Raw genomic sequence first — 12,782 nt, forward strand, 5'->3', positions numbered from 1 at the left:
CTCAATTTTCAGCGAATTTCGGCTTTCGCGAACCCATTTGAGCTTCATACATCTGGCCCTAGGTGTTTTACTAAACTTTGACAAACACACCTGAACTTCACATTATACCTTTTAACTGCTAGGCTTCATGATGTAAATACTTTGAACCATTTAGAGATAAAATGTTGCATGAGTAATTTTTAGTACAAAACTTATATTCTCACTATGTATGTATCAAACCTGCATCTTTCTGAAACACCCTCCCACCACTTAGGCCAGGAATGGCTATACAAAACTAAATACATAAATAAATAATGAATAAAGCTCATGTAAGGCACATAAAATGGTTTGAAAACACACCAAGTACCAGTATTTGGGCCCAAGGGGTACTTATGTTTGCAAATATTGCGCTTTTAGGAGAAGTTTATTTGTCGTAAGACAATCCTAAGGAAAAGGTAAGAAAGGAATGCACTCACATACGTAATGCTTCTGAATTACCAGCGCCAACTAACAATCAAGATAGAAAATTACACAAGAGTGTAGTCATAGCAAAAGCAAGACATACAGCAAAGCCAATCAACAGGAACTCTGCAAGACTATGGTTGCATAATAAAAACTTTGTTCAGTTCTAGTTTTTAGCTAAACTTGTGCAATCTTTGGTAACTGTAAGTATTGCATTTCAATGTCAACTACTGAAATTCACTTTGGACTGACTTGTACTGCATTCACCATAATGATCTGTCTGAGGTGGACAGGAACAGGCCTGTGAACAGTATGTGCAACCCCACCTTCAGATATTGTTTGAGAAACTCCTGCTCCAGATTTTCGGAAAATGATACATCTGCGCAAGAAGTTTTCCACTGCGCATCTGAGCTATTGTTTCTTTTCTCTCCCTGGGTGTGGCACGTTGGAAGCTGTTCCAGGTAATCCACAGCTTGTTCCAATCTTCCTGCATGGCCTACATGCTTAGTCCCTGACAAGATGTCTGCTGAGAATTCAAACAAATTCGTTCTCACTTTTGACACAACAGGCCAAGGCGACAGTGAATATGGATAGCGTGGAAGAGGGGACAGTAGAGAATAGGGAATTATAGCAACTCCCAGACTCAGACACGCACAGTCACAGGTGGGATTTTCCCCACAGGTGCACATCTGGCTTGTTTGTGGCAGACAGTATATAAAACCTTATAGTGCAACACCTCACTATAGTTTGTACCCAGCTATTAGTAGTTACAGTTGATCTCCTGCTTGCACCAGGTAAGTTCATATCTGTATTCTCTCAGAATAGCTTATCTGTATCCTTTAGCGTGAACCACGGACTAATGAGTGTCCTCTCACACTTCGATGAATACTTAGGGGCTGATTACTAGTCTTGCAATCCGAGGAACTCCAGACTCGCGGGGCAATTACAACTTAGGCGGTCGGACCACCATTACACTGCCACAACCGCCAGGGAGCAGCCAGGGAACCGCATTCCTGGCAGTGGCACGATGGTGTGATGCCCCAATATGCTTGGCAGGGCAGCTGCGGCCTTGCCAAGCATATTATGAGTTTCCTCCCCGCCTCACCTTTCACGGCACAGCGGTGAGCCCGCCATGAAAAGTGTGGCGGGGAGGAAACAAAAGGGGCCCTGCAGGGCACCGTTGTGCCCAGGGACTGGGGACACAGGCAGGGGGGAACATGTTGTGCCCCCCCACCCCGTTTGCATGCACCTCCCCCCCCCCTGTCCCTGCACGGCATGGCAAATCGAAATCAGGCACTTAGTCCCCTTGTATTAAGATCCAAAGCTTTGTGCTGTGTGTCATCCAGTCAGTACATTCTGACAATCACCTGCAAGAGCATATCTCTCCTCTCTCTCCTAATCTACCTTTACCCTAAGCCTGGTTGAAGACATAAAACTTGGGTTCCAAACAACTGATACCAAATACAATTTTATGCAGACTTTCTTCAGGGCTAACAATAAATAGACATACAGAAATTAATTCATGAGTTGCCCTTTGGAATACAGATACTACTCCTGTTGTCATGATGTATCATGATACTCTGTGGCATCATCCTGAATAGTCTGGTTGTGTTCCTCATACCCAAACGTAGAGCCTGATTATGATATTGGTGAATGGGATACTCCGTCACAAACGTGACGAATATTCTGTCCGCCATTTTACAAGTTCCATAGGACGTAACGGAATTGTAATTTGGTGGACGAGATGTCAGTTACTTTGTGAGGGAGTAACCCTGTCCGCCAAGCTCGTAACCAGGCATTTGTTGTGCATGTCTGAATCCTACTTTCCGGTGTGTTGACCTATGCTTTCATTAGGTAGGCTGATCCCTTGACAAAAATAAAATACTATATGATTCCTACTCGGACTAATTTTTATAAGAAATGCTGCTACCATGTGAACATTTAGAGTTATTAGGAGTGAAGTTACGTGCTCCACTCCATTATTAGCGCAGTAATTCAGTTGTGCCAGTGCACAGTCAAGCACCTCATGATGACAGCGAACAGTCCCTTCATTCACACCTTTCAAAATACAGAAGTTGGGTCTAGACCTGTATTTGTGTAAGTGACAAATGATGGAAACCCATTCGAAATGATCAATGCTTTCAGTTTCTTTGAGCGTTCATGGCCCTGTCTTTAGGGGTATGTAGGACTGAATTGGCAAAAGCCAGTCTCAATTGACATACAGCACTGAAGCAATCATGGAGATTAGACACAACCATCCCCACCCAAGGATACACAAACTTAAGTTTGTGTTGCCTGGCTTTAAATGTTCTGCAAAGGCAAACGTGTAGATCTGCAAAGATGCAATCTATTTTGTGGAGTCTGACTTATGAATTGTAAATAAAATATGTTTTTAATGTCAATGTCATTTCAATACTCTTTTCGTGTGCAAAAAATGCAGGAGGAACGTGCTGCTCAGGCTGGCACTACCCTTTGGTCAGTGAAAGCTGAGGTAAACTGGTGCGCTCCTGGATTCCATTGGGTATCGCCCTGGTGCGTGAATCTGCGATGATTTAAAACAATATCAGGAATCATGCACACCATTAATGCATTTGATTATGAATACCATTCCAAACAATTTCAATAAGTTCAGAGCAGCTATTTCCATATAGTTCCAAGAAACAACATTAGATGTGTTTTGCTCTAGAATCAGAAGTATTCAAACTGTGTGGTGCACCCAGCCTCGTCACCCCGGCGGGCAGTAGCTGTATTCCCAGGGGGGGCGCCAATGCCTCTTCAAGTACTTGTAAATTACGTTTAAAAAATGTGCTATTAAAATAAACAACAATGGTTTATTTTTGAAACTCAATCTATCAAAAAACTAACTTTCAATAAAAACAAATGTAAACCTATGCTCACCTGCAATCTTTCTCATTATAGTTGTATTAAGGATGCAGTACCTTGTGTGACTAATAGAGGTCCCTTTACAAGTCCACAGGGACACCTAGTAACAGCCTTTGGTACTGCAATTCTTTCTGGTTTCGTGGATTTTATTTTATTACCTATGCTACTGCTGAGATATTTCATGACAACAACAAAAAAAAAGTAACAAACATTATTATTTGCAACGCAAATAGCTCAAACTTTCAGTAATGCGAGACCTATTGCATTGCAAATGCTTGTTCTTGCTAGTATCAAGGCCCAGGTCACCCTTGTTGCGCTGGGAAACAGGGATTCATTGATGGTGGGGAGATGGGTGGCAGACAGCCTACTTTGGGCCTCGAGCCTAGAAGTGATGGTCCTGTGTAGTGGGCAGCGGAGCAAGCCTGTTTTGTTGGGCCGTAGGTATCATTGGTGTTGCTGGTTAAGAGGCACACAGCCCAGAGTTGTGAGAGGCCAACTAAACATGAATTATGGCTGTTTTACTATCCTTTCTTGTTTGCTGCCAGTGTTGCTGTCGGCCTTGTACCAATAGCCCAAGGGAGGGGAATATTGAAGCATAGGAGGCTCTTTTCTTTAGTTTGGGCCTCAGAGAGATGGCAGGGATGGGGATGGGGCAAGATGGGAGGCCATGTTTTTAACAAAGAGCAGACTGCCTGATTTGCAAGGCAGTAGCTATTATTAGTGAAGCAATTAAAGTAGCACTGGGGCCCAGGGATGTGAGGGGCCTACTGCATCATAATCATGTCTGTCTTACTTTTCAAAGAAGGGATGGGGCCTTGCAAGTGTTAAATCAGGGGAACCCCTGGCTGGAAAATGGTGGTGGGGAGCTCGTTTTTGATAGAGAGTTTGTTTCAAGATTGGTGTGATGGCCAGTTATAGTGGGGAAGGTGTGACATAAGACAGCTTTCTACTCAAGGCTGCAACTATCATTGGTGCAGCAGGTGCAGTTGCATTGGCCTGCAGAAGTTTGAGGGGCTCATCATACTCCAATTAGGGTGCGGTAGTGTTTTTGTTTGACATATTTGCACAGTTATAATTCTCACTTTTTGTGCCAAATTTGACATGCAGAAAAGTAACCCTGAAATTTTCTCATAAGCGCGACCCCTGAGCACAATCCTGCTACTCCCTCTTCCCCCAAGTCTTGCCATAAAGTTTTGGAGGGGAGCCCGACTTTAAAACATTTTGCTTAGGGGGACTCAGAGCAAACACTTTTGAAGTCCTCTGCTCTAGATGTTGAGGCGGATGCTTTTTATCAAGTCCTTTTCGCTAAAGATGCAAGTATTGATTTCCCCACAAAGAGTTTAGGAATGACTGTCAATGGTATTTGTCATGTCATTCATTTTGCATTGTCATAGTCATAGTCAAGTTTATTTGTTTGATTAATTAAAATCTTACAAAAATACATTTTAAAAATATAATCGACAGTAAAACGAACGCGTAAAACACCATGGACATAGTTATTCTAATATTATATAATTAAAAAAATAAAAACCTAATTAATGTTCATCATCATCATTTTGCATTGTTGTATCAGTCTCCTGTCACAGGATTCGTTTCCAGGATATCTAGTGAAGGTTTGTGGTGTTCCGCATTCAAATTTGCCTAGATCCAAAAACAGCATCCACCCTTTTCTGGAATAGGTCAACTGCCACCCTCACACATTTAATGAAAAAATATCCACATTTCCTAAACCTCGGTTTTAACAAAGACTGAGCCAAGGTTGCAAAAAGCATCAGTCAGAACAACTTAGTGAATTAACCTAACTTATATTGGTTCTCATAGCTTCTCTTCTTTCACGGGAGAGACAGACAGTAAAATCTCAGAGAGAGCCTCTATTTCACATATTTGTGGCAGCCTTACTTCTCTACTTAACCTTATGGCAATGTTGTCCACTCAGCTGGGTTGATCCTTTTTGGTTGTGCTTGCTTCTTTGCTTTTACTTCCCCTTGCAACCTTATCCTCCTATCTGTTTTAATATTGACATTCTCTCACCTGCAGTGATGAGCCTGACATCTTGAAGTTGTACATGGAACTGCTGTTGGGCACTATCTTGTAGGTTAAGGTTGTCGCGCTGAAATCTGGGTCAATGCATGTAAAACCAACCAGGGTTGTACCAGTGGGTGTGGTTTCTGGAACCTCTTTCCTGTTTAAATAAGAAAGTGATCAGCCAACTAACATAAAAAAGAACAATTAGCTTCATATTTAAATATTCTACTGGACATTTTGAGATAAAATTGAATTTTTGATGAGGTATACAAATTTCTGAACATTTTGCGTTGTTTTTTAACGAAAAAGACAAAAAAATTCAAAATGCTCCTCTGATTTAGCACTCCCTATCTGTTCAAGTCTTACTAACACCAGATGTGGCTATTTTGCTCATCAGCACTGAAAGTATATGTCATCAGGCTGCAAAGGGAGCAGCAGTCTCAGGAGACCTTCAGGGCATCAGGCAACATGCATAAAGCAGTGGTTCACCTCAGGGTTTCTTGAGCTTTTATTGTGCACCATGCAGAGACAGTTCTACCACACAGGGTCGCTCTTTCTCTGGGACATAAAGAGGTTGCAGCGACCATGTTAACCTTCCAGTATCAGGATGGGAAGTGGTAGAATGACTTGTGGCTTGACTGCAGTTCTTGAAATAGTTACATAGTAGCAAAAGTGCAGGTTCCCAGTTCACTGAGGCGGCCTTTCTTCTCGTCAAGCCAGCTTTTAAGCTTAATAAAGTGGTGTGGATGAGGTCTGGCACCGAGGCTAGGGCGATTGACTCTGGAATCTGGGGATCACGGTTCGATAACCAGCACCGGCGGCAGATTAGCCCAGCACCATGTGACTCTGGGCAATAGCTTGCTTAATCTTCCCGACGGACCCCAGCGCCTAGAAACCCTTACGGGTGATTGTGCGCTTTACAAAATGTTGATTATCAATAAGTAACTGTTGTGGTCAAAGCAACTGCACACCCAAACTCAAGGTAACACTGAAACGTTTGGATGTATTCTATCATCAGTGACAGCATGTTATTGTTGATATTAACAACTTCATAAAAACCTGTATCCCAAAAGGCACACAGTCTTTCTGGTTCCCTTGGTATTGTCAGGCATTGGGGGTACTGGCAATATTAACTTATGCACAATCTGCTTCTGCTCGCTGTTCAGTGAGACCTCAATCTGGACTTCTGCTGCCTTGTGTGCGACCATGTCAGCCTGATGACTTTACTAGATTTCTGCCAGTGTAGATCTCCTGTCAAATGTTCTTACAGGTATCTACTTTTGATTTTTGTGCGTTTTTTTATTTGATATTTACATACTTTCATTTTTCCCCATGATTGTGTAATTTGTCCTACAGGTTAGTTTTTCTCATTTGTGTTGTTATTTATTTTTATATTTTCCATTGACTGTGCTTTTCTTATCCCAAGGAACTTGTGATTTACTGTATTCTAAGTCTATACTGGACTTTATCGTTCAACTCACAACTGAGGTTTTCAGGGCCTTGTGAGCAAGGAATTTCAATATCTGAGCAGAGATCCATCTGTGGACCACCTTTTGCAGGCCCTCCAGAATAGTGGCAACCTTGCTCTCCTGTCTGCCCCATGTTCCAAAAATAATGCAAAGTCTTCACCCACAACTACGAGTTTATAAGAGTAGGGGTACACAACACAGCAAAATGTAGATAAATTAGCTGTCAGTAATGGGGAGTTTTTCAGATGGAGTTTCCAGCTGACACCCTAAACAACTAGTTATTCATTCCTATGGGCCTGGGGGCCCATAGGAATGAATGTCAATTACCGAATCTGTACTTACCGATTCGGTAAGTACCGAATAATTCAAGGGTGGCAGGGTGTCACTTTGACACCCTGTTGCACCCCTGATTAGGGCTTGTGTGCCATGTGGCACACATACATGACCTAAGGGCATGTATGTGTGCCACATGGCACAGGTGTACATGCACAGATTTGCATATACACAGGTATTTGTTATTTACCACCAACTAATAGTTCGTGGTAAATAACGAATCCTTAAAGCCTTGTGGCACTGTTTACAGTGCCACCTACATCTCAAAATACAGATTCGGTAATTTTACCGAATCAGTAAATTTACCGATTCTGTAAAATTACCGATTCAGTAAAATTACCGAATCTGTATTTTAAGATGCCCTACATCTCAGTATCCAAATACCGGTCGGTAATGGCCGAAAATCTGTATTTTCGCCGTTTCCGACCGGTATTTGGATACCTACATCTGGCCCATGGTTTCATATACAGCCTGAAATAAAGCCAAAACAAATGATTCACAAAGAAACTAAAAAAAAGCATATAAGGGGTGCATTAGGGTGGAGGCCCGGAGTGGTTCACCCTTCTTGCTATGTTTACATGCTGTGGACAGGACTATGCAGATTGTGTGCGATCTGAGGGGAGGGGTGGGGGTGGGCAGAAGTTGGGGTATTCTTTTCAGTGTTGCTTATATATGCTTTGTTTCTATTAGAAAAAGTCAAAGTCCTCATCTCTGTATGGTTTGATAGCGCAGTTGCCTCTGGGATGCAGAGGTCTCCAATGCATGTGTAACTTGACAAATAAAACTTGTTAAAAAATGTATATATTGCATATAAACATAACTTCAAACTGTACCCCAAAAAATATATAAAATTGTTGGCATGAAATATTTAACAGCTAACAGAAAGACTGAAAATCATAACAATTACAGGAAAAAGACCTCACTTCATGAAATACATTATGCGATCAAAAAAAAAAAGTATGCATAGAGCAACTAAGGGGTTTTAACTGACATGATAGTTGTCACAAGCTTTGCTCTCATTGGTTTACAAGGTCACTCATAAGCTATCATCAAAAACATCCATCTTGTAGACAGCTATCTATCTACAATTCTAAATATCTCAAACACACAATATAACAGGGCTTCCATTTTTGTAACAGATAAGAATTGTAAAGGCCAAAAACTGTCAATGCCTCCCACATAACTACAAAATTAGCAGAACGTTTCTAGGTCAGTTCACACCACAATCGTAAGGGTTTTATGTTGATATGATTCAGATAGATGTTTTAAAAAACTTCAAGTGTTCAATTACAATAACTCAATTGAAAGCCAATCGATTGTACTTATCAATGTAATTTATTCAAAATAAATGCTGCAGCTGAGAATAGAATTGATTCTCTCAAGATCATGGTATAATTACAGCCGCCTCTCACACTTATATAAATTCTAATATTAGTAAATGTCTCTTTCAAACTATGATTTCAGTCTGCTCTTCCTCCCTCTGTGCCTCCCCAACCTTGTGTGCGACACAAACCTCAAAATTGAGAACAATCATTCTATTAGAGGACAATGTGCACAGAATCAATGGTGACTTCATTTGAAACTTCTGCCTTTGGTCACCCTGTCTAAGACTTACACAAAGACAGCCGGAGTGCACGTCGGTGGCAGTTCATTTACATCTGTTACCGTGACAGTGACTGTAATGGTGGCACTGTTGCTGTGGTTGTATTTATCGTAGGCTTTGATAGTCAGGATGGTGTTGGCAAGCTCTGGATTCTGCTCCAGGTCAAGGTTGCTGGTGGTACTTACCACGCCTGTCTCTGTATGGGAACCACAAAATATTGAAATATGAATGTCCATGATTACCTGTTCCTACTGCACTTTCCTGCATATATAACATATTCAGAGAGTTAAGTAACAAACTATAATGCAGTGTAGAAGTCATTAATTACATCTTGCACTGATTATTTTTTATCTTACCTTCTCCTTCACTCTATACCGAACATACTACAATCAAATGATTGGTTTACTTGGATGCCGTCCCACTCATACTCACACCCTACACAAATATCTACTCCAGAATGTCAACTACCACAATAGTGTGAAGGTAAATATATATAGGCAGAAATTCTTAACTCCCCATTCATGCACTTTGGCAAAATGTATATTTAAGTTTACCAAATGTGGAGTTAAGAATATTAAATATATGCTTACCTTTATATATTTACCTTCATGATAGTGTATATTCTGCATATGATATTTCTGTATTACAGTATTTAAAACTCCATATTCTGGTTGTAAATGTTTTAAATTAACTATAATGAACAGAAGTGCTCCCCACGGTTAACTGAAACAGCAGTACCCAATAGATTCTGATACTGCTCAATATGGGATTAACACGGGGTTGCTTTGAAAGTTGGAAATTTGTACTTATAGGTTTAAAATTACATTTGGAGGGGGTGGAGCGGGGTGAGACACATGGGAATTGTGGACAGGACGAGAATGGCAGTTAACTACTCCCCATATTCAGTTTTGTCATGGAATGTCAACGGAATGGGGAATAAGGTCAAACGTGGGGTGGTAGCAGCATATTGTAAAAGGCTGAAGCCGGATGTGATCCTTTTACAGGAAACACACCTACAGGGTACGAGATGCAATTTTCTGGGCCTTAGACTTTACATAACACTGGCGCATGCATGTTTCTCAACTGGGGCACGGGGGTCACGATACTGATTAAGAGAACTCCACCGTTCAGGGTGGAACGCACTTGAAGTGACCCCAATGGGACATATGTGGCAGTACAGGGGTTGTGGGACAGGAGACACAATGCACTCATTAGCGTATATGCGCCTCCCAGGCTACAGAGACAGATGATGGATAGACTGGCGGCCATTCTTCTTGAAGCGGGTTCAGCACTCACATTGTAGGGGGAGACTTTAATGATGTGATGGATCCTATATGGGATCGCACAACGGTCCATCAAGGGACCCTAGGGAAACCCCACTCAAATGTTTCGTAGATATACTGGCACTCACTGACCTGTGGCGGAAACAGCACCCCCAGACTAAAGCATACTCCTTTTATTCTGGGGCCCATAAGGCATTCTCGAGAATAGACCATATATTTACTCTACCAGGAGAACTGGGCGACGTACAAAAAATTGAATACCTGGTGAGGGGTCTCTCGGACCATTTGCCCATGTGGTTGACAATCAGTGCGCAGTCACGACACAAACCCAGAGACTGGAAACTGAACTTGTGGGAACTGCGAGATCCGCAGGTGTCCCAGGAACTTAGAATAGACACAGAGTTGTATTTCAAGGAAAATGTGGGGTCGGTGGACTCCGCTATTACCCTATGGGAAGCCTATAAAGCGGTCCTCCGAGATAGGGCTCAAAACATTATTGCGCATAAGAAACGCAAAGAGGCGGAGGAGGTAGAGAACCTGGAAACGGAGCTCCTACAGGCCGAATCGCAAGCTAGCACAGGGGACGACGTCTCTAGGTTTAGGAGATTGAAACTCTTGCAGAGTGAATATCTTGCGCTAGCCAAAAAAGACGTGCGCCACACCATACAAGCTATGCACAGGAGGCTCTATGATGCCAGTGATAAGACGGGCAGATTGCTGGCCTGGCTCAGCTGGAAAGAGATGGAAAGCAGATGGGTAGCCCAAATACAGACAGGAAAAGATCAGGTTCACCAGACCCCAGATGCGATAGCACAAGCCTTTGCAGGTTACTATGAGGCCTTAAATGCCAAAAGACCGCTGGAAGGCACCCAACAGATAGACACGTATTTACAATTTATGCAGCTCCCTAGCTTAGAGCCCAGTGAAATGCAAGCAATGGAGGTAAAACTGACCAGAGAAGAAATTGTAGAAGCCATAGGCCAGATGAAAACCAGGAAATCCGCGGGTCCCAATGGGCTCCCGCCTGAATTTTTCAAACAACTGGGGGCGCTTTTTAGCACACATCTATTACAGATGTATCTGGAGGCGCGGGAAAGTGGCGCACTCCCGGAGGATCTGAGGATGACGACTATCGTGGTGATACCTAAAGAGTGGAGGCCGCCACAGGAATGCGGTTCCTATAGACCCATTTCCCTCATAAATATAGAGACTAAGATTTTGACTAGAATGCTGGCCAACAGACTAACCAAAGTTATAACAGGGCTTATCCAGAGAGACCAGTCTGGTTTTATGCCTCACAGGTCAACAAGACTTAATCTTAGACGGGTGGCCAACTGGTTGGAAGTGGTGCGACATAGGCCCGACCCGCACCTCATACTATCCTTAGAAGCCGAGAAGGCATTTTTTCAATTCCGAGGCAGAAGCGATAACCCACGGAACCGGAGAACATATCCAGTTCAAATAAAGGTGGGACCTTCCAGAGTGGAGCAATCTCAAGTCCACCACTATTCCTCGTTGAAACAGATGTTTTAATATACAAAGACTGCAGCTCCAGAGATCGATAATGGAATGGAATTAGTGATAAGTAGGAACAGCTATAAGATAAACGTTACCCGACCTGCATAAACAACTGAAAGGTCCACTCTTGATGAGATAATAAGCAGGCCCAAAAAGAAGGATAATTCTTTCATGTGAATATAACGTGCCAGACATTTCCATCTAGAGACGGATTCCTATTTTGGAAGATGGTGAACGCTTTTAAACAACTGTTCAGTCCTGAAGAAGGGTCGTTCGAGTATCCAGGGGGCCAACACCAAAACGCGTTGACGCTTTTAACTTAATACAGAATCCAAGTGGAGCCTAGGAAAAAACAGATGCTCATGAATTTTTGATACTGTGACTCCCAGTTGAATAGATAAAGGCAATTGGATCATGTAATTTGGTAGCACAAATACTGAAAGCCACTACTTTTTCTGGGGGGTTGTTTGTAGAGCAATATAATGTGTTGTTTGTTTTAAGGATTAGGATTTTGCTAATGTTTTTAATCTATTGATGTCCATAGTGTATGAAGTGATGCGGACAATCTTGGTCAAATGTTATGAAATAAAATGCACAATGCTTTTTTTAAAGTATTGTTTTATTTAGATACATTGTCGGAAAAAGTTTTTCTTGCTGAAATTTTAAATGAATGTGTACAGGATAATCTATTTATCCCACTCTTCTTGTTTTAAAAAATAAATAAAAGAGACTGTAAACGTTACATTTAGTGTGGAAACTTTAACTGAATGGTTCTTTTTGAATAATGTAAGCTGGACGAATGGGACGTTGATAGGCCAATAATACAGTAGTTTCTCCTGGAATTTTCCTTTGACTTTTCGAAGCTGCAATGTAACCAATACAGCGGAGGCATCTCACTGCCGGACCTACGGGCTTATTATTGGGCTGTTCACTTGATAGTAATTAACGAATGGGCCTTCGGCGAGAGGGATCAGCCGGCATATGCACTTGAGCATACTCAGTTTCTTTATAGGTCATTCGCCCACTACCTTTATGGAGGCAAGGGTGTTGCAAAACTGTTACCGGCCACACAAATAGCGATAATGGCATGAATAAAGGCAGAGAGGTGCATGAAATGGGAAGATCGGGTGACCAAGGAAACCCCGCTTTGGGTGGGAACGCGACTTCAGGAATTTATCAAGCTGAAAGGCTTTCAGAAGTGGGATTTGGTTGGTATTTCCCAGCTTA

At 42.1% G+C, this 12,782-nt stretch overlaps 1 protein-coding gene across 1 annotated transcript in view; it reads right to left on the reverse strand.

The window, feature by feature from the left end:
• LOC147692577 (cadherin-related family member 4-like) overlaps positions 1–12,782 on the reverse strand; it is a 422,868-nt gene that overhangs the window by 255,839 nt on the left and 154,247 nt on the right. The window contains exons 8-9 of the mRNA XM_086938792.1: positions 8,767–8,950; positions 5,356–5,506 (exon numbers count right to left, since the gene is read on the reverse strand). Coding sequence (XP_086794918.1) covers positions 5,356–5,506; positions 8,767–8,950 — 335 coding nt within the window. The remainder of the gene's footprint in view (positions 1–5,355; positions 5,507–8,766; positions 8,951–12,782) is intronic.

This window comes from Lissotriton vulgaris, chromosome 9, assembly GCF_964263255.1.
Source record: "Lissotriton vulgaris chromosome 9, aLisVul1.2, whole genome shotgun sequence".
NCBI classification, from domain to species: domain Eukaryota; kingdom Metazoa; phylum Chordata; class Amphibia; order Caudata; family Salamandridae; genus Lissotriton; species Lissotriton vulgaris.